A 23,578-nucleotide genomic window follows, 5' to 3' on the forward strand; every position below is an offset into this window, starting at 1 on the left:
TTTTTAATTTGAGTTTTGGTTACAATAATATTTTTTTATAGTAGGTATTTAACTTTTTATCATTGCTACATAATTCAATACATCTCACTTCATATATTTGATGTCTTCTGTATGTATATGAACTGTAGACATTAGTAAAAGTATTAAAAAAAACAAAAACTGGTAGAGTATGTGATTTAAGTACCATAGATTATATCAAAAATGTATTTCAGGGGCATAGCAGTACCTGGGACAGACCTTCTTTAGCGAGGGGAGGTGAGGCAGTCTCTTGCTAATGGTCAGATTATCGTAAAAAGATGGCCGCCTCCCCGCCCGAGTCACCATGTTGGCGATGAGCGTGGAGACAAAGATGGGTCCGATGTGAGAGAGCTGTCCTGTCAGCTCCAGGGCCAAGAGGGCAGGAGACAGACTTTGAGTGCACGCTCCAGAGAACGCTGCAGCACCTAAGGGACACAGGTTTTAAATAAGTGTTTTTTTAATAGTTTTAACTGAATAGTAGGGATGTAACAATAAATTAAATATTGCATTGTCAAAAGTCTCACAGTAATATCGTCGACCATCAGAATACATCGAATTACAAGTCTTTACGCTTAAATGAATAGTTAAAAAGCAGAGGGAACTACATAGACCATGATCCTTTGCTTCATTTCAGTGCAGACTACATGAAGAAATAACAATTAAAAGCACTTTTAAATATTAATTCTTTGGGTTAAGTCTTGTCAAGGCATTTTAACACAATTACTGAAGACTGCTAGTGAAGCGCTTATGATAGGTTTCTACTAAAAAAAGTAGTAATTGTATTTATTGTAGTATTATACTAAAATTCTTGACTTTTTTTTGTTTGATCATTTTACAACATGGTTAGGCATGCAGCATACAGCACATGGCATGACATACTGTACATATTTATATAACTGTTACCTGCAACCACACTGTAAATCAAAACAAATTTACACAATAGTTAGTCTTTAAACTGTCAATAAATCATGTTCCTTGTGCATAAATTGCTCCAGCATTTTGGGCATAATTTTGTGTTTTGATGACACAGACAGATTCTTTTTTTGAACTCAGCGCTACTTCCTGTTATTTTCTACTTTTCCCCAACATTTCTTCACAAATTGCCACTTGACTGACTTGACTGGTGTACAACTATACATTTTTACCACAAGTACAATCCCAGCATAGTAATAGTGTGACATGCATATAAGGGTGACCTCTACTGTATTTAAAGCCTGTGATTTTTCAATCAGAATGGAGACAAAGATGGGCCTGATGTGAGAGAGTTGCCCTGTCAGCTCCAGGGCCAAGAGGGCGGGAGACAGACTCTGAGTGCACGCTCCAGAGAACGCTGCAGCACCCTAGGGACACAGGTATTAAATAAGCAGTTTTTTATAGTTTAAGTGAATAGCGGATTTGAATAGACTCCAGAATTACTGAAGAGTAAAGTGAATTTTGCTATTTCACTAGTTTATAAAAAAAAAAAAAAGACAATTTTAGCTTGGTTGGACAGCAGATTGTCTGACCATTGGCTGATTTGGTATCTTTTTTATTTAACTCGTTTTACTCTTTAAACGTGTCTATTATGTGTTCTGTGGCTGTAGACAAGTATTGTGTTTGATCCTAATCATCAAAGTTTAATTATGCAGTCAGACTTCCTCTAATTTTCTTCTTTTCTTTTGACTGACTGATTTAAAACTATAAATATTTACCACAGTCTCGGCAAACATAGTAATAATTACAGTGACGTGCACTTAAGGGTGATCTCTGTTGTATTTAAACCTTATAATTTCACAAGACAGTGTCATCTTCGACCATTTGAGCTTTGACATTGTGTGTAAGCATTAAATACTTTGTACGCTGACACTTAAATTATATTCTATCATGGTGGCGCTTATAGACGTGCGCCCACATGTCCCCACATGATGACAGCTTAGACTGTAAAGCATATTATTTATGAGTGTATAAGGTACCTGCCAGAGCGTAGCCTCCTGGATTCACTGCAGTCCAGTTTAAACCTGATGTCACATAGGCTAGACTTTCTCCAAGCAGCCTTCCCCCTGCTGCCCCTGTAACAACAAAACACAGAGCTCACTTTATACTCCATCTAAAAGACCATCCAATCTCACAAACCTGGTACCATAAATGAAGACCGGCATGAAGTATCCCGCTGGTATGGGCAGGGTACAGGCCAGCAGCAGCATCCACAACTGCACAGAGCAAAATAACCAGTGTTTAGTGACTGTTTACACTACTCATATAAACACCACAAAAGCCCAGTTCATTTGCATATCTTATCAGCTCCTCGCCATGTGAAACAGCTTATCCAAATGCACACACTTGTATTATGTATGTAGACGGCATTATCTTGTATCATGTATTGGCTCAAAATGGAGAATAAAAGCAGAGATGGATTTTTCTTTTTTTTCGAAAGCAAGTATGAGCCCTTTAGTAGGCTGTGGAGGTTTTGGAGCAGGCAAAACATTTCATCTCCTATTATTATTAAAGGGCCCACACAACATTGTTTCTGATCTATGTTATAATGCTGTTTCCTCGTCAAAAACAAAGAGAACCAAGACAGGTGAGAAAGATATAGGTGAGACAGGAGGACAGGTGAGATTGGAAGACAGGTGTAAGGTCACAGGGACACGTGTTTGTGTTTTGTTTCATTCACACATATTTAACACACAGATCAACACACAGATTATATTAACATTGTATATTTAGGCTCTCTTCTCTCAAACTGAAAACACTCTGTCCCACCTTGTGATGTCATGAGGTAATACAGGAAGTGCTCCATTGCATTTTAAAACTCCATACACCTTCACTAGAATCATTTGGATGATTTCAGCCCTGGAATCGCCAATCTCTACTGAAATAAAAGTAAAAGATCGTAGTAAACTTGAAAACTACCACTACATAACAAGGTGGAACAGAGCATTTTGAGCTTTGGAGATGTAGACATGTAACGTGTACACCTCCATATTTACTAGATGTGGAAATGAAACAAAATACAATTCCATGTATGTTTTTGATGAGGTAACAAAATTATAACATTTTTTAAAGCTCACAAGAATTAATTTTGTGTCATATAGGACCTGTAAAAATGTCAATTATTTCAGAGTATGTACTGATGTTATGTCCTAGATGTAGTAGCATAATGAGACATGTACTTTGAGGAGCAGGAAGATGAGCAGAGGCAGAGGTACAGGGAGCATTGAAGAGGTCCACTCCATACAAGGTGCCGACTCCAGCACTGTTGCATTTTGGGATGGGGACAGCCATGACTCAGCTTGAAGGAGAGAGGTGAGGAGCTGCTTCATTGTGCACTGAGAAAAACAGCAAGACAGGCTAATGATGGAATAATACAACTGAGATGATGTACATCTTATTATTCATTTTGTTACGTTTTCCCCTTTTACATCCAGCCTCATTGATCCTATAGGTCCTACATTACACAAAAATGATTCATGTAAGCTTTAAACCATATATTATAATGCTGTTACTTCATCAAAAACATACCTGGAGTTGTGTTTTGTTTCATTCACACAAGTTTGCAATCCTAAAAACTCATCTTAACTGTGCAGGGTTTGTGTGTTGTGTGTTTTTTTAATGAGGAAAGTATAGGTACAATATAGGCCCAATATAGGTAGGTACAAGTAAAGAATATGGTGTGAAAATACCCTTCAAAAAGCTACCTAAGTAAAAACTACCATATGTTTCCCTTTCCCTCCATATGGCTGTCTGATAAAAATCCAGTGATGTGCACAGCCAGGTCTTGTTCAGCATGGAGGACAGCACAGAGTATATTCTACAGACTGTGACACAGTCCAAGTAGAGATAATATTTGGATTATCGTGAGCAGAGTGGATGTCTCTCCTATACACAACTCTCACCATGCCAGTCGTGTATATCCCACAGAAAAGTGTTTCCTAAACTTTGGGGACCCATATTTTAAAAGTCACAGACCCAAGCCAATAGACATTATTTGTAAATCACAAAATAAAGGTGGATTTGACCATTATTGAACATTAATGAGGATATTTTGTTGTTGACTGAGTGATCATGTCTCTCTGAACAATGGCAGGTCCATATTAGGAATAGTAATTTATTTACTTACAAAATAGCAAATAAAAACACCAGGATCACACAGAGTGGGTTAATATGAACATTTTAAGACCAAAATGACGAGGCTCACAGCAGCAGTTACGGAGAGAATGGCGAAAATTTTTCAATGTAAAGTTAGATGGAGCAGGAAGCGCCCCCATGCTCACTTCCTATTTGGAATACAGCAGCTAGAGGGTTAGCTATGTCCATTTATATGTACAGTCTATGGGAAATCTATGGGGGAAAGTAAGTATCTATGTCATTGTTTCCCAAAGACTGGGTTGTGCCCTCAGGCGGGTCGCAGTAGATTTTTTTGGGGTCGCCTTGTCACGATCTACATGTAGGTCTGCAACATACAATTCTGACACATGTTGAAATGTTAAGACATGTTTGTATGATTTCTAATATTTTAGTCATTATTTTATTGAATATTTTGTTCAATTGAATGTTGAAAAGAAAAAGAAATAGATTACATTTAATGTCCAAATAGGCGGCTTATGGATCCCTTTTATTGCTGGTTCAATGACTGGTTTTCATTGTTTAAAACTTGAGTAATAAGAGAGACATGATCACTCAGTCAATAATAAGATATCCTCATTAATGTTCAATAATGGTCAAATCCACCTTTATTTTGTATTTACGAATAATGTCTATTGGCCGCGTCTTGAAGGTTTGTGACTTTTAAAATATAGGTCCCCAGAAAAAAAGTTTGGGAAACACTTGTCTATGTATACCACTTGTGTAATATTTTAATGAGTGCAGTGAATATTCAAGTCAGTCACCAAAACTAATACTGAAAAAATCAATACAAATAAAAAGTATGGTGTGAAACTAGCCTTTAGAAAGTTACTTGAGTAAATTTTACCATATGTTTCCCTTTTCCTCCTTAAAAATCCAATGATGCACAGTCTTGTTCAGCACATACTATATTCTACAGACTGTGAGACAATTCAAGTGGTGATAATATTTGGATTATTGTGCTCAGAGTGGATGTCTCTCCTATATAGAATGGTCACTAGACTAGTTGTGTGTGTGTACCCTGTGCTGCTATAGGAGGACAGAACAGCAGACAGATGCAAATGCAATTTCATGCCAAACTGAGAAGGAAAATTGAGTCTTACAGGGAAGAAGCCCTGCATTCAGACTCAGCGATGGAATGAAATGACCTTCCACCATAAAGTGTAAACAAAACAAATGATACATCCATAGCTCCAAATAGGAAGTGAACATGGCAGTGTTTCCAGCTCCATAAAAATTGTCACAACTCTCTCTGTAACTGCTGCAGTGAGACTCGTCATTTTGGTCTTAAAATGTCAGTATAACCCACTCTATATGATCCTGGTGTTTTTATTTAGCTTTTTTGTCATCCATACATCTCAAATGGAGCAGTACATCTGTGAGAATCATACCAGTACAGAGATATTAGTCCTTACTGAGCATCTTGAAATATCAAAAAAAAAAAAAGTCTGGGAATGAGTTGCTGAGTGTAAAACAGCTAAATCATCGTCTGTCAGTGCGTGTCTCTGCCAACTGCTCTGCTTTACGAAAATTGAGCAGAAATTCAGTCTGTTTTTGATGCTGTTTCCAATATGAACACCATCTGTGAGCTATTGGAGAAAGAGAGATTGAGAACTGGGACCTCAGCACTAATTACCTGACCTAACAGCAAACACGACGCCTATTTAAACAGCGAAATCACACAAGGTTTACACCGCAGAGAGCAAATGACTTCTACTCTTATTATACAATATGCAAATGTAGCCTATACTACCACTCAACAGTTTAGACTCAACCTCTCATTCAGTGCTTTTTATTTTTCTATTTACTACTTTCTGCATTTTATATACATACAGAAGACAACACAAATATAATATTAAAAAATATAATCTAAAGCAAGATCCTTTTGCTTTGTCAAAAAATATTTAGCTGATTTATTAAACTTTTTTTCTTCACTAAATAATTCCAGATATTGTGCTTCATTTATTTGATGTCTTCTGTATGTATATGAAATTCAGAAAATGGTAAGAGAAAGAAACAAAACACTGAATGAGATAGTGTGTCCAATTTCTTGACTGGTAATGTATGTTTAAATAGCACTTAACATATTCCATACATTTTACTTCATATATCTGATGTCTTCTGTATGTATATCAAATTAGAAATGAGTAAACATAAAGAAAAAAAAAACACTAAATGAAAGGTCTAAACTTTTGACTATAGGATATATCAGTAATATACCGCTGGACTGTATACTTGTCTGTACTGTTTTAGAAAGAAGTAAATACATACATTTACATACAAAGTGCCGGTTCAAGTAATAGGATTTTTGTGTAGTGGAAAAGTGGGAAATCATTTCCATGGATGCTATACTATTACTGAGCAATTTCAAACCCTCAGTCAGTCAGATTATTATTCATTGGTGCTTCTCAGTGTTGTTCAGAGGTTTAATATAAATATAGGGTTGGAGATGAGAGTTACCTTAGAGGCCATGAACTGTCCAACAGAGTGAGGGAAGGTCACACAGGCCAGGAAGAAGCCCACCACAGCAGAGTACAGCACTTTCCTATGTAAACAGTGAATACAAGGGGTGTACAAAAATATTGATATTATAGTGATACTAAATTTTGTGATACAATATTGTTATTGTGGGCTGCTGTATCTATATATATCACCAAGAGTATTTTTTGGTATCTTTTAGCATTTTTTTGCAACCACACTACAATTTTGTTGCTTATTTAGTCTAGGAAAGCTTGTTTATGAAATCCACTTGACAAATTCACTGTCTTAATGGCAAAAGGAAAGATTCAATTTGTCAACCGGACAAAAATGTATTTGGTCAAATACCTTTTGTAGCTCATCCAACTGAAGAAGCAGCTTGGATGAGCTGCGAAATGTATTCAGCCAAATAAACTTTTGTCCAGTTGACAAATTTAATTTCTCCTTTTGCCATGGATTCTATCTGGACGACTGAGGGATTTTAATCTTGATGATTAAAATAGATGTATCTCATATGAACTTTACACAAGTAGTGGTTTAACTAAGAAATATTCTTGCTAGTAGTGCGTTTAATGTGTAATATATTGATTTATAGCATATCATGATGTTATCGTATCGTGAGCCATGTTTGTGAGTGACCCTGTGATTCCCAGCTCTAGAGAAGATAGAAGCAAAAATATTATTAGTGCAGTTATACACAGTCATAGAGCTTCCACTTCTACAGTGTTGGTGCTCTTTAGAGTGTAGACTAGAGTTTGGATTAGGCAAAACATAATCCAAACTCAATATTTATAAAGTGACTACTGGGTCCATTAGTCAGCTATGCAATTGTTGATGTGTCCCTAAGCGAGACACTTTACACATCTTGTTCCTGTATGCTATGGTGCTATTTCTTCTAACTGACAGGAAGTATGTTTTGGAATGTATGAGTGTTGTTCCACTGTAAATAATGCAATGTGCCCCCCACCTCTTCTCCCATTGTTTTTAAGAATAGCAGATAGAGCTCAGCTTCCTGGACTAGAATCTGGTACCTGCATCTTTGCCCTTTCACTATGTGGCTGAACAATGTCCTGTTAAATAAATGAAATATTTTGTGTGAATCGAATGCACAAACACACAATTTGATTAAACCAGGTCTTTGGCATTTTTTTGTCGTAACAACATGAAAATTGGCACTGCACGCACATGTACCATTAAGATGACACCCTCCGAATATGCTCGACAGTTATGCATGGAACAGACAAACAAACAAACACACAGACAGACGTTCCTTGAATTAATAGCTAGATATTAAGTTTAAAGGTGCACTGCGTAACTTTTCCGGTGGAGTGTCCGCTGCCTGGAATGTTCCATGGTTGTGACTGTAATTATAAATGTGAGAGAAGTGTTTACCAGTGCAGATCATGTCACCTGTTGTAGTTCCAACTAGGTCAGTACTTTCCAGATAGACTGTGTTAGAATAAAGCTCAGATTGAAGTCTAACTTGAGTAACAGAGTTTTAGACAGAGCAGAGCCTATAGGTGGCATCACATCAGCTGCAAAGTATCAGTTGCATAGCTACTTCTCATTCTGTCCTCACAAACCCCATTCTCTCAGAGTTTTCGTGTTTTTTTGCCCCAGTACTTATGACTCATCCAAAGACGCGTGTGGAGAGACAGGAGCACTCACTCTGTCGTTAGCATTCTGACCAAGATGGGCTGAGTTCTGGTGAAATGCAGGAGCTGACGATGGCAGGAGAGGTACAGACAGCACACAGCTCCACACAACAGTCTGTCCCAAACATAAGCAAAGGAAAAAGTACTGAATTTTGTTACTTAAGTAAAAGTATATCTACCACAGCAAAAGTAATATTCAAGTAAAAGTATCGCATGAAAAACTGATTTAAGTACAAGCATTAAAGAACCTGTTTAAAAATGTACTTAAAGAATAAAAAGTGAAAGTATTTCTAACAGATTTTGAGATCTCAATCAGTAATAAAAACACTTTACATTGAGTCCTGTTCAAAAATGTAGTGGAGCTGAAAGTACAGATACCTGCTCTCAAATGTACTTAAGTAAAAGTCAAAAGTATCCACTTAAAAATTTACTTAAAGGTACATTTCACAACTTATCAGGGGGAGGGTCCATTGCCTGCTTGTTTCCATAGAGATGTTACTGCTTTGCCTGGAATGTTCCATGGTATGACATTAAACATTAAGCATTTATTCATTACAGGTGTTTTTGTTGCTAAAAAATATCAGTCATTTTCTCTGAGAATAGGGGCGACTCTTGACAGATCTAACCTGTAATGCACCTTATAATTAGTCTAATTCATGAGCCGGTTTCACCTCGTGGAAACTGTCTGACCTTGCAGCATTACAATTTGTTCTCAATGGTGGGCAGGTACTTTTTTTATTTAACCAATTGCTGCTATTTGGTCGTGACGTATGTAATGTGCCGCTAATGGGCCTAACTGGTATATTAACTCTTTCCCCCATGAAGACGACATTTGATGACCCCCCCTGAACCCTTAATGACGACTTTTGACACCTCCGCCGTATCACTAAAGACGAGATTTGACGACCTTTAGAAATGGCTCGGTTTTTCACATTTAAACAGAGACTGTGATAGGTCGGGGCCACTACAACCGACACTAGACTGACCAATAGGATTCAAGGATATGTTTTCGCCGATTTTTTCCGAAGTTAATCGAAATAGTGACGATGGTAGCTTCCGGAAAAAACACAACACGAAACACGTGCAATGGAAAGATCGCGGCGCTGCGGCGCACAGTTTTAGAAATAATGAGGAGCGGACGTATTTTATGGATAAGTTTAGAGAAAGTGACTTTTATAGATTTCAAAGTGATGATGTTGAAGTTGATTATAAAGTGGAAAACAGCGACAGCGACGGACTTTCGGGGAAAAGATGAGAATGCCGCTGATGCGTCTGTGTGGAGTCCTGCGATATCCGAACAAACTATCTGAGCTTTATACTCGATTATGAACCAAAATTGCCCTGAAATCTGGATGTTGCCCAGGCTAGTCCTTTAAAATATTTCAGTCTTTTTTTCCAAGATGCGATGTATAACAGAATCGCTACAGAAAAAACGCTTATGCGGAGCTCTGCGCACGAGAAAATAGCCAAGATGACAAATACTGGACTCACACTGACGGGGAAGAGTTTTATTATTATATTATCATATTATAATAAGCTAAATTAGTTGAATAAGCTAAATGAGTTGAATAAATAAAATAAGTTGAATAAGCTAAATGAGTTGAATAAGTTAAATGGAAAAAAATTTATTGTTTGCACACAGGTGTACAACAGGTAAAAACAGGTGTACACTTGGCTATACTGTATCTGGTGATATGAAATCTGTTTAAATACTTTGACAAAGTATATTTTTATTTTTTTATGAATATAGTACTCAGAACATGTATATATCAAATGCTGAATGTAGTAATGAATAGTTCAGAGTCTAAGGTTTCCAGAGATACCAAATATGTCTGTGTTACAATTAAGTTCATGAGTGTAAAAATAATTTATTATCACTCGTGGCAGTCTGTTTTCTTTTAAGCAATTATGCTCTATGGGTAGCCCTAGTAACATATGTATGGGTTGTTCCTAGTAGGCGTCCAGGGGGGAAAGAGTTAAGCTTTTCCCAAATCCTGTAGGAAGAAGGGCAATAACGTCTTTCCCCTTGATAAAATTCACCAAACATTCTCTTTGTTCCGGCTATAAATGCTCGATCTTGGGAATCGTTGTCAACACAGAATGTATGGCTTCGTCTACATCCATCTCGACCACTTTGTTTATTGTTGTGCTGTACCACAAAAGAGACCCAGACAAGTGCTTAGAGTTCAACGTCATGACTTCACAGCTCTTCGCTGATTGGTCGGTGCGCGGTCTACAACTTCCGAGGTTCTTGCAAACCATCTGGTGTATTCCAATTCCTGATCTTGTCGCTGGAGAGAAATGAAATTGAGCGGAGGCACTAGGTGGCGCCAGCCTGGCAACCTTATAATTGCCTCCCTTGAGATAGATAGGTTTAATCTCTACCATGGAACATTCTACAAAAAGCAATAACATCTCAGGTCATCAGCAGGTGACTGACCCTCCACCAGAAAAGTTACACAATGTGCCTTTAAGTAAAGTACAGATACCTAAAAATTTGATTGAAGTACAGTACTTGAATACTTTTTCCTTGTTACGCTCCACCACTGAAGGCAAGCAACAGGACGTCATTACATTCAAGGAGGAGGAATACTGTGGAGACTGATAAAGGATGCCAAGGCTAATTTTCAGTTAGCGCCAAATGTTGCCATCTTCACTGATCTGGAAAAGACGATTATGCAAATTGTGTGGAAGTAATCTCACCCAAGAAAGCCAAAGAGAGGGATTTCCAATGGGTAGAACGGCAACTTTGTGGAGAAGTTTGTCTTGTACAGAGTCTGTACCGTCTCTGGGGACATAAAATGAATCTGTCAGATATTGTATCAGCTCTCAACTTCAATAAAAGTCTGGCAGCAAATGATTAGTAATTTGATGCCTTTTTGCGGAAGATGTGACTGGGTTGTGTAACATCTCATTTAGGTGAAGATTTCAGTGGGAGTAGTAACTCATACATTGATTACATTTGGAAACTTTTTGGAAATTGTACAAAAGGCGACAGACGAGGAACCCGCCAATGATATTTGACTGTGTTTATGGTTCAGTTCAAGACGGTGGGATGTTGTACTTATCACCTTTTGGACACAACAGTAAATACAACCCTATAAATATATATATTATTTAGATAACATGCTTGTCAATGTCTGATCTTGTCTGATATTGGTACTTGGTTAGTGCTTGCGTGGGAGCCCATTCAGAATACCAGGTGCCACAATGGCTATTGGCCAAACTGTTGTTGTGTCCTCAGGCAAGGCACTTCACCCACATTGCCTAGTGTGAATGTAGTGTGTATGTGAATGTTGGTGGTAGACGGAGGGGCTAATGGTGCAGATTGACAGCCTCACTCCCGTCAGTCTATCCCCAGGGCAGATGCGGCTACAAATCTGAGCATTAGGAAAAGCACTAGACAAGTCTTCAATTTGTCAATAGTTGACAAATTGAATTTCTTGTCATGGATTCTACCTGGACAACTGAGGGATTTTACATGCTATACAACATTGTTTTGGGTCGCCTTGTCACGATCTGCATGTAGGTCTGCGATATACAGTTCTGACACATGTTGAAATGTTAAGACATGTTTTGTATGACTTCTTATCTGTTTGTAATTGTTTTATTGATTATTGAATGCTGAAAAGAAAGAGAAATGGGCTACGTACATTTAATTTCCAAATAGGCGACTTATGGATCCTTTTGTTGCTGTTTTTCATAGTTTAAAACTTGAGTAATACTAAATGTTCAGAGAGACACGATCACTCAGTCAACAATAAAATATCCTCATTAATGTTCAATAATTGTCAAATGCACTTTTATGTTGTGATTTACGAATAATGTCTATTGACTTGGATTGCGAAGGTTGTGACTTTTAAAATATGGGTCCCCTGAAAAAAGTTTGGGAAACACTGCTATACAACTATAATGACAATGCGAACCAGTGTTAGCAGTGCCAGTTCAATCAAAATAATAATAATAATCTATTTGAAATGCAATAACTCCGCTATGCTGAAGTAGAACAGTTGCTCATTATTAGTTGTGATACCTTCCTCTCCAGTCCAGACTGCAAACAGCCTGAAGGTCAGAGCCCCACAGAACGCAGCCAGGAAACAGGGCAGGTAATGTTTGAGAGGGAAGAACGAGCACGCCACTTCAATGCTGAACAGAACACCTGCACACAGCACACACAATCACACATCTACACACTGGACACTATCAGAGGCTACTGTTACATTTGTACTCTTCATATGGAGGTATATATGAACTGGTTTGCAAAAGAAAATGGATCTCCTACATGATGTGCCTGGAATTACGATTTGTTTCATTCACACATGTTTGAGTAAGCTTTTATTATTTAGTCTGTGGACATCTCAAAAAGCTCTAAATCATCACAAGGTGGATCAGAGTGTTTTCTGTTTGGGGGAAGTACAAAGTCTCAATTTGCAGGGTTTGTGTTTTAAACATGTGTGAATGAAACAAAACACAACTCCAGTCTAAAAAAGAAAAGTTGAAAGTAGGTTGAAAGGCAAAAATTAGCGTGCATTCTATGACATTTGGTGTATTAAGAAATAAAACGCATCAGTGGATCAGTCATTTTTCTTTTTGTGCAAACAGAACACATATTTTCTCTAAGAACACCAAACAACGGAAAAGCACAGACACAGCAAGAGAAGAAACTTCTTAAAATCTTTCAAGTGTGAGAGAGGATTCTGAAGAGGGGATAGAAGTACGGGCTCAGAGTGGTGATCAAAAAGGAGCAGAGAGGGGCGCAGAAGTAAAAGTACACACAGACACATATTAGATTGTCTAAGTGCGGTCAGGCCTGTACCACTGATGGGAGCTCCAAAACAACTGGCCACGCCCACCGCTGTCGACACCACCATCATCTGATCACCAACATCTGCCTAGAACCAGCGATGAGAAGAACAATTTGAAAATGTATTTAGTTACAGAATACTGAAAACCTGCATTAAAATGTATTTTCTAACGTATTCTGATACATGGTCCAATCAGAGTACTTTATTCTGAATACTCTGAATACATTTACATCAAGCTGCATTTAATTATAGTGTAAAAGTGCAACGTAGGATTAAAAACAACTTTGTTTGTTTCACTGTTTGTTATGCATTTCCTATGACTACCTGGAAAAGGAAAAGTCACACATGCACTCACTACAAGAACATGGTTTCATATTTTTGTCACTAATTATGTGCAGTTTGAAGCCTAAATTATATGAGCAAATACTGCAATGTATCCCTTTGATTTTAGAAAAGTAACTGTATTACAAATACCATCAAATGAAAAAGTAATTGTACTCAAAATTTGTATTCTGAATATGTATTCTTGGTACATGCACTGCAAAAAGCAATATCTAGGTAAGTTAAAATGACTTGAATTAAGAACATTTCAGTTTGCTTGAGTAGTAGTGGAATAAGTGTGTTTTTCTTAATTCATTAGCTTTTGTTTCTTATTTTAAGCACAAAAAGCTGTTGTTTTTCCTATCTGAAATGTAGAAATGTGTATTTTCATATTTTAAGTACAAAAAGTCTTAGATAAAAGGTAGATAATTTTACTTGCCAAGTGAAATTTACTAAAATTCTGATTAAACTTTGCTAGATTTTAGTTTTTGCTAAAAGTCAGTTACTTACTCACATTGCCTGTAACAGTGCCGAATACGTGGCAAATGAAATTAGAATTCTGTCAAAAAAAAAATTCTGGACAAAACTTTGAGGAGTAAATACTTTAATTTGCAGCTTTGAGATCTAAAACTGTCAAAAACCCAGTAGTTAAACTCCACTATTGCATTTTAAGAGTCACGTAACATCACACTCCAAAACTTTAAATATAAATGATTAGTTTAGCAAAATAATTAATTCTGTCAGCCAGGTGCAATTCAAAGGGCAGGAACGATTATGCAAAATATGATATGTCCACACTTTGGAGAAGTTCAATGACCTTAATCAATAACAGACCAATTTAAAGCAGTGACACCACAGAACCCTGTCAGAACTGAGACAGCCGAGTTGCTTGGATGACTTGGTTCACTCTTAAAACTCAGAATTTAATTTTCTTTTCTAGTGGAACCTACCTGTATGACTGAGGAAATGCACAATAATACGTTTTAGTCATGATACAGGACTACATTCATTCCATACTCCATAAAACAGTACAACAACTCCCCCTTATGTCATAGATAACACTGTCATGACAATCACTACTTTATTTTTGCAATTTATCTCCTTATGACCTCTTGTATACAGCTGAGATATATATGTATTACAATATTTCTACATTTTATTTTTACTTGGATATGCACATTTATATAATTATGCCTTATTAGACACCATTCTCTTGCTATTTTTGCTACTTATTTTGAATGTAGCGTTACCATTTATATTTTTGTTATTATATCATACTGTGATGTGTGAGGTTCTGTTTCCAAATAATTTTGCTTGTGGATCAATAAAAGTCTAAGTTATTATTTTGTTGTTATGGATCCAAGTTCTTACAATTGCACTTTTTTGTTTTGTATAGTAGATTAGATCCAGACAGATTAGATACAGACAGATCTTAGGAGCACTCGAATGTTCTGAAAAGAATAGCTTCTAAAGTATCTCCTAAAGTAGTCTCTCTAAACTCCAAAAAAAGTGACAAAGTTAGCAGACATCTGAGGCTAACCTAAACGTGACACAGACTCTGCACGATCTGTGACAGGTGAAGGCGGCATCAAGGGCACGAGCTCAAAGAGAGGGGCACTTCAAATCCTGAGGTACTTCTCTATCACTCACTATAAAAGTTTGAAAGTTTTCCGCTGAATCATGGAGGACATTTAATCTTTTTATTGAGTCACTGTGGAAAATTAGATATTCACCCATTTTATCACGCAGGTAAATTGGACTCAAAAGCACCACAAAGAATACAGTGAAATGTAAAAGTCTTTGTTCAGTTCAACAGAAAGTTTAATATGATATGACAATATGATGATAAACCATGATTCTTGTGAGCTTTAAGCCATGTTAGAATGTTGTTATATTTAAAAAAAAACATACCTGGAGTGTTTTGTTTCACTCACACATTTGAATAACACTTTATTGTTGGTCTACATCTCTAAAGCTCAGAGGTCGCTGGTGCTTGGCTAGTGCATGTCAATGGCCATAGTCAGTCTGGCACTAAAAACAGTGTTACCCACTCCACAAAGCACCCGAAGCAAAACTATTATTACACCAGACTGTCGATGTGAATGTGTGTGTTGACAGAATCATTTTAGAAGCAAAACCAACCTTGCACTTGAAGGACTTATGTCTGAGCAGCAACAGCGAGTTGTATCTCCTGATAAAAAGCTTGGCAGCGGCGGACTCATATCACCTAGCGCCTATATTACCAGCATAGTTAAATTTCACTGCTGCTGAGAAAATAGTCCCTCAACATGCGACAATTCATGCGATGCAAGGTTAGTTTTATTTCAAACATTATTCTATCAACACAGACATTTACACTGACAATCTGGTGTAATAATAGATTTGCTTCAGGTGTTTTGTGTAGTGGGTAAGACTGTTTTTAGTGGCAGGATAATTATGGCCATTGAGCCTAGCACCAGCGACCGATGCAATACAAGGACTGGATGGAATATTTTAAAAAGTGTCTCCATGCGTCTCCAACACTCTGGCTAACTAGGAAATGAGGTCCTATGTCCAAAATTCTGGACTGTACCTTTAACAATGACTTTTTACCTTTGGTTCAGTAGAGATTGACAATTCCATGGCTGAATTGATCTTAATGGTTCTAGTGAAGGTGTATGGAGTTTAAAAACACAGTGGAGCACTTCCTGTATTACCACATGACATCACAAGGTGGAAGAGAGAAGTTTGAGAGAAGGACTCAGAAGGGTTTGTGTGTTAAACATGTAAATGAAATACAACGTAACTGCAGGTAGGTTTTTGATGAGGAAACATTATTGCATAGATGAGAAAATAACATAATATAGGACCTTTAACGAAAGTACTGAAAGCCTGGTTGTCATTATCATTGTATGGCTGCATTGTATGATGCTGTTTTTAAAAATGCAGCGTGCGTTGAGGTCCCACTCTAGTACTAATGGCTCTTGTTCTAAAATCCATGTAGCTAGTCACTCATGTTTGCATAATGTTTACAAAAACCCATTAGCTATTTACTGTTCACCGCTGTTACCTTATTTTGGCCTTGAATACGAACACACAGGCGGCTCAGATACGCTCCCATCATAGTGGACACATGCACAAAGGGGCCCTGAGGTTCAAACAGCATTTACACAGAAGCACACACAGAATACACAATAAAGACTGAACCGTGGGGTGAGGGGGGGCATACCACTTTGGCGAGGAAAAGTGTGTTGCCCGCGGACAGGGTACAGATCAGACCCAGGCTCTTGGTGAACATGTTGGATACGGACAGGTACTGGGGCAGTTCAAAACCCGCCAGCAGAGAGCGCACTTCTGGGATCCCTGAACCTGTGTGGGAGCAGAAAGATGCCCTGAGGTATCAAAATAATAAGATCACAAGTCAAAAACAACAGGATATTCATGTGAAAAGAGCAACGCTAGATATTTGTACGAGCACATAAACAATCTGCCCTGTAACAATGCAGCAATATGAATTGTAAATATGTAAATAGTAGGGATGTAAAAATTACTGAAATATCATCATATTGTATCGGCAAAAGTACCACAATAATATAATGGGCTGTGAAAATATATTAACTCACAAGTTCCTTTGCTTAAATGCGTGGTCTTATAGTAGCAACAGCTCATAAACATCAAGAACTACATATCCCATGATTTAGTTCAGTGTAGACAACATGAAGAAATATGTTTTTTACTTGAATTCTTGGGATTATGACAGAAATAATTCACACCAAAATCTTGTCAAGGTATTTTAAAAACAGAAAAGTGTCCCATTTACAATTATATTAGCCTATTCAAAAATATCACAATAAATATCGTACCGTGAGACGTGGATATTGTTACATCCCTAGTAAATAGTGTATGGAAAAGTATGGAAGTGTATGGATGTGTATGGATGTGTATGAATGTGAATGGATGTGATGACTGAGACTGAATGGGACTAGTTTAACTTACTGATTGAGGTACTGAAGGTGGAAAGTATCAATTTTGCTATAACCTGGCACAAACATATGACCTGTTTGTGTAGCTCAGTGTTTTTATGTATATTGTCATTAAACAAATAAACAAAACTAAATTGACTCTTATGAACTTTAAGTCATGTTATAATGCTGTTACCTCCTCAAAAACATACGTGGAGTTGTGCTTTGTTTCATTCACATGTTTCAGTAAACCTGCATTATTACTCTGTTCACATCTCCAAAGCTCAAAATGCTCTGTTCCACCTTGTGATGTCATGAAGCTGCAGTTTTCTTGTTAACAGCTACCTTTAACTTTTAATTCAGTAGAGATTGGAAATTCCAGGGCTGCAATCATCCAAATGATCTAGTGAAGGTGTATAGAGTTTAAAAACACATTGGAGCACTTCTTGTATTACCACATAACATTACAAAGTCTTTTTTGTTTGAAAACGTGTCCTAAATATGCAGGGTTTAAAATACACAAATGAAACAAAACACAACTTAAGGTATGTTTGTGATGAGGAAATAACATTATAATAGTGATCAGAAAATAGCGTAATATGGGCCATTTAAATAGAAACGCTTACAGTTTATCCAGTTTTGGTAGCTACTTTGTACTGTCTACTGATGCAACGATATAATATTCCTTTAACTTTTTTCCCCTTATCGCACCAAACAAAGATTAGGATACCTTTTTTTGTGATCCGCAAATATCACCGAAGATATAGGACACCCTTGCAAATTCTACTGAACCTGAAAGTGTCCTCTGATGATAAGGAAAAGTCCATTTGATGTGTAGCATTACATTAAATAGATTTAATCTGACAGTGAAAGTTACCTGTCAAATTTGTTCTGCACTGAACCCGAGCACAGATTATGCAGAGCTAACACTATATCTCCAGTATATAGATTTTTGAAAAGTCATTGCAGGTCTGCCTTGTCTGAAAGCATGTAGGCTGTAAATGTCTCACTTTATTGGTGACATTGAAGTTTACACCCTGCTCTGGATCTCAACCTGACCCTCACACTGGGGGCACTCTTGGGTCACATGGGGTCATTTGGAGTTAAGCAGGTGGATATTTACAGTAGGTCACAATGAGATGTATGACCTCCATGTTGTCCTTATGCAACCTGACAAGCATATACCCTTTAAGTCTACGTTATAATGTTGTTTCCTCATCAAAAACATACCTGAAGCTGTGTTTGTTTCATTCACATGTTTAACACACAAACTCTGAATACTTAGCCCGAGTTCTTCTCTCAAACTGAAAACACGCCTGTGGTGTTATATGGCGATACAGGAATTGCTCCAGTGTGTTTTTAAACTCCATCATTTGGATAATTTCAGCCCTGAAACTGCCAATCTATACATAGAATGGCTCAAACATGTGTGAATGAAGCAAAACACAACTCCAGGTATATATTTTTGATGAGGTTGCAGACATTTTATCCCAAAATTGAACATTTGAGCCATTTTAGAATAACTTTTGATTAGATGATGAGGTCAGAATCTATGTATAGCTGAAATTCTGATAGAAATGTGCCAGAGTAATACCATACTCTGGAGCTTTTGAAGCGAAAGAACAGCATAGTCCCATCAGAAAAGTTACACAGTGGACCTTTAACAAAATGATGCCTTTATGTATGGATATTTACAATTGGATATGTGCAATTCAACTCACAACCTGGTCTTACCTGTGGAGAAAGGACAGACGTAATGAGAGAGCCAGGAGGCCATAGCACAGAGGCATGCTGGGTAAAGAGTCCAGCATAGGAACTGGAGGAGGACACTGCCTTCCAGATTCAGGTAGAGCCGCTGATGTGCTGCAGGAGATGTGCAATTTGAACTTAATACATTACTCTCTGAAAAAATGACATAATTTCTTGTATTTTATAGTATCAGTGGTGGAAGAACTTCTCAAATTTGTTACTTGAGTAAATGTACAGATACTGAAAAAGTCTAAATATCACATGAAAAAATCTATTTAAGTAAAAGTATTAAAGTACCTGTTTAAACATTTATTTTAAGAGTAAAAGTAAAAGTATTTTGTGCAGATTTTGAGATCTAATAAAGCTTCAAATGTAGTTATTTTGATGTATTTTATTTTTGTTTATTCAAATTATGAACTTGATCGAATAAACCGCTCAGCCTTCTCTGCAGGTCTCAAACAATAATAAAAAATACTTCAGTGCGGTTGAAAAATGTAGTGGAGGAGAAACATTAAACACATTAAAATAAAAGTAGAAAGTACAGGCACCTGCTCTCAAATGTAGCGAAGTAAAAGCAGAGTAAAAATAAAGTACAGTTTTGTTTTGTTTTTCTGTTTACATTTAATTTAGCTGTGTGTGTGACTGGGATCCTGTGGAAGAATTGATGTATTTACTGTGTTTTGCATGTTTCTGTACTGCTGATTTTATTGGAAAAGCACTTTGGACACCTTGAGTGTTGTAAAGGGCCCTATAAATAAAGACTGATTGACTGATTGAGCTGTTCCTAAAAAGATTCCCCAGTCCAGAGTCAATACCTGCTGCTGGTGTCAAAGGTGCTAGCCCTGCATAACCTCCTGTGGTTACCTCCCACTACCTCTCACATTTTAACAACATATAAAAAGAATAAGACGTCATGAATACACCACTCCTGATTCCTAGTTTAGATACATTTTATTCACTTATTCATAGGGTGACCAGACATCCCTATTTATTCAGGACCGCCTGTGTTTTGAGCATTGTGTCCCCTTCAAAACTAGTGATTTGTCCCAGTTTTATACAAGAATGTCTGAGGTGTTCCTATTTTGCCCAATTTGACCTAAATCAGGACTAAATCAAGACTAAACTAAGACTAAACCAGGACAATATCAGGTCCAAATCAGGACTAAAACAGGACTGTCACAAATTTTGACTAATCTGATTCCTGTCAGCAGTAAAGAAAAGCATAAATTGTCATTTGTTTCTTCAAAATACAGAAAACCGTGTTTGCTAATGACCATAAAGCAGAAAAATGCAGCGACAGAATCCTCAGTTTATGACTGACATGAGAATGCACAATCTTACACGCTGTTTGCACAGTTTTATTCATAGCAACAATCCAAATCCCGGTGTGTCCCAGTTTAGAATTTTGAAAATCTGGTCACCCTACTTATTCATTTGATTCTTTTATTCGTTGTTAGTGTTTGTACCTGTGATGATTTTGGCAACACTGAGGTCTATAAGAACACTGAGCAGAGCTGTGAAGACCCCCAGAGCAGCAAAGCAGTACCACTCCAGACCACACAGGGTTTCCATCCATGCCTTCAGCTTCAACAGACACACTGTTCACAAAAAATGCATAGTTGATATAAGAATGGTCTACTACAATAGACTGTATAAAGAAGTGGATTAAGGTAGTGTGATGTCACCCATAGTGTTCAGCTCCAGTCAAATGACAATTTCTCAGTTGTAAAGACAATTAGAAAGCACTTCATGTTTGGAACATGGCGGCTATCATGTTAGCTATGTCCATTTATATATACAGTCTATGTCTACTACCCAAAGCAATTCTACAAAAGCTTTTTATTCTATTAACGTTCTCCCACTTTCCTTTGAACAAGTCGGTTTCTACTAGCTAGGCTGGTGCCACCTAGTGCCTCCGCTCAATTTAATTTCTCTAACAATTAGGTCAGGAAACGGAATACACTAGATGGTTTGCAAGAACCACAGAAGTTGTAGACCAAGCACCTGTCTGTGTCCCTTTTGTGGAACAGCACAACAGTAAACAAAGTGGTCGAGATGGATGCAGACGAAGCCATACATTCATCATTTGGCAATGATTTCTGAGATCGAGGATTTAAAACCAGAACCAAGAGAATGTTTGGTGAATATTATCAAGGAGAAAGACGTTATTGCCCTTCTTCCCACGGGATTTGGCGCATTACATACATCACGACCAAAAAGTAATGATTGGTTAAATTAAAAAAAGTACCCGCCTACTGTCGAGCAAAGGAATCCTAATGCTGTGAGGTCAGATGGTTTCCACGAAGTGGAACCGGCTGATGAATCAGGCTAGGTTTCTATGCCTTTAACTGAAATAAACTATTTCTACTGTCTTGGTGACATACTGTCACAAATGGGAGTATGCACTGTGCACTTCAAACTTCAAACACATTTAACCTCCTTGTTGTACCCCATAAAGCAGGCATCTCAAAACTTGACTGAGTTCAGGGCCAAATACAGCCCTCACAATCATTTTTTATTGCAAGTGTTTAAAAAAAACTACCTTTACTAACCCAATGTCAAACATTTTACTGTGTCCTTCTGATTGCCTGACCAGCCAGTCCCTTCTTCATTATTCGATTTGATTTGTAAAGTTTGGTCAAAGCATGTGACTCTTTCTTTTTGAGGTTCAAAACCTTCATAGGTGGTTCAGTCACACCTGCCCTAAATGCACCCACTTTAATTACTAACAGTATTAACGACAACTCTGTGACCCTCGATCTGCCCTTCACTTCATTAGTGCTTCAAGAGGTTATTATTTGTGTCTTGATGAAAATAGTTTGGACATCTCCGGTTCACAATCTATTCTCAAATACAACGTGACGATATATTGAGCCTACAGACTTCTCCTTGACCTCATCTCCCTTAACAACAGTAATTGACTGAAGGTCAGACTGCCTCTTATATGTCCCACATGCTGCGCCCCAATTGGCTGACGGTCTCTTATGGCAACGAATTGATTTGTAAGATCAATAGAAGTGGTGGTTTAACCTTTGACTGTGGTTCGAGTGGTCCTGCAGGATCTCCACTTGTGAGTGAGTAAGGGCCTCTCAGCGTCCCCACTGTGAGGTCCTCTCTGTGGGGGGCTGTTGTCCTTCACTGTGGTCTCCTCCATTCTGTTCTCAGACATGTGTGAAAGTCATTCAACAGGTCACAAATGAGTCAAAATCAACAAGTACAGTATATACACATAAGTAGTAATTGGAAGAATACTTTGAAAATGTATTTAGTTACAGAATACTGAAATTACTGCATTCATACCATACTCCATACAACTGTACAACAACTCTAGCCGGATTTATTAGATGTTTTTTTCACTTCGTGGAAACCCTCTGACCTCACAGCATTAGGATTTGTTCACTCTGCAGTAGGCAGGTACTTTTTTTATTTAACCAATCGCTGCTATTTGGTTGTGACGTATGTAATGCGCCAGAACGCTCAGTGGTGTCCAAGTAATTGCAGCACAACAGCAAACAAAGCAGAGAGTGAACATGTCTGTCAACAATCATTGTCATTTTTACGAAGTGAACTTGTAAATCAAAGGTGCAAAAAAAAAAAGTGAAGTTTGTATTTGACAAAGGAAGTCCAAAGGAGGATAGTGTATGCAGTCTACTATTGCAACTTGGGTGGGTTCAGCTCTTTGCTGATTGGCCGGTGCGCAGTCTACAACTTCTGGGGTTCTTGCAAAACGTCTAGTGTATTCCAATTCCTGACCTAGTCGCTGGACAGAAATTAAATTGAGTGGAGACACTAGGTGGCGCCAGCCTGGCTACAACAACTCACCCTTGTGTAATAGAAAACCTTATTAATCTTTGTACTGTTTTGTCCTTATGACCTCTTGTATACAGCTGAGATATATTTGTATTACTATATTCCTGTTTATTTTTATTTTTTTACATATGCATTATTTGGCACCAATCTTGTTATTTTTGCTATTTTTATTTTCAATTTATTACAATTCATATTTTTGCTCTTTGTTATTATAATATATTGTGATTGTGTCCAAATTATTTCCCTAAGTCTAAGCCTTAAAATCTATTTTGTAATGTACTGCGATACATGGTCCAATCAGAATACTGTGTTCTGAATACATAGAATATTTTTACATTGAGTTGCACGCAATGATTAAAAACTTGATGTTTGTTTGACCATTTGTTACACATTTATTTATCACTGACAGGAGAAAGAGAACTCACACATGCACTCATCACAAGAGCAGTGTTTTCTATTTTTCTCTCTAATATCGAGCAGTTGGAAGAATAAATTGTGTTATCAAGCACAACAATGGATTCCTTTGATTTTAGAAAAATAACTGCATTCTGAATATCACCAAAAGAAAAAGTAAATGTACCAAAATGTATTCAGTTACTTCCCAACACTGCACATAGGTAATATTTCTTGTCTGTCTCTTTTAAAGAGCCGATACTGCACAACGTTCTGATCTATTATGTGGTTTCCTCATCAAAAA

At 37.4% G+C, this 23,578-nt stretch overlaps 1 protein-coding gene across 1 annotated transcript in view; it reads right to left on the bottom strand.

The window, feature by feature from the left end:
* clcnk (chloride channel K) overlaps window positions 1-22,240 on the bottom strand; it is a 34,623-nt gene extending 12,383 nt beyond the window's left edge. Inside the window, exons 1-14 of the mRNA XM_020922531.2 lie at window positions 22,102-22,240; window positions 20,538-20,669; window positions 19,057-19,185; window positions 16,590-16,729; window positions 16,431-16,508; window positions 13,072-13,147; window positions 12,289-12,414; window positions 10,959-11,043; window positions 8,269-8,370; window positions 6,583-6,667; window positions 3,171-3,326; window positions 2,138-2,207; window positions 1,971-2,066; window positions 227-443 (exon numbers count right to left, since the gene is read on the bottom strand). Of these exons, the coding sequence (XP_020778190.2) occupies window positions 227-443; window positions 1,971-2,066; window positions 2,138-2,207; window positions 3,171-3,326; window positions 6,583-6,667; window positions 8,269-8,370; window positions 10,959-11,043; window positions 12,289-12,414; window positions 13,072-13,147; window positions 16,431-16,508; window positions 16,590-16,729; window positions 19,057-19,185; window positions 20,538-20,669; window positions 22,102-22,240 (1,631 nt within the window). The remainder of the gene's footprint in view (window positions 1-226; window positions 444-1,970; window positions 2,067-2,137; window positions 2,208-3,170; window positions 3,327-6,582; window positions 6,668-8,268; window positions 8,371-10,958; window positions 11,044-12,288; window positions 12,415-13,071; window positions 13,148-16,430; window positions 16,509-16,589; window positions 16,730-19,056; window positions 19,186-20,537; window positions 20,670-22,101) is intronic.
* Window positions 22,241-23,578: the final 1,338 nt, after the last annotated feature.

This window comes from Boleophthalmus pectinirostris, unplaced genomic scaffold, assembly GCF_026225935.1.
Source record: "Boleophthalmus pectinirostris isolate CB_2022bp ecotype Guang Dong unplaced genomic scaffold, ASM2622593v1 HiC_scaffold_8, whole genome shotgun sequence".
Lineage (NCBI taxonomy): Eukaryota > Metazoa > Chordata > Actinopteri > Gobiiformes > Gobiidae > Boleophthalmus > Boleophthalmus pectinirostris.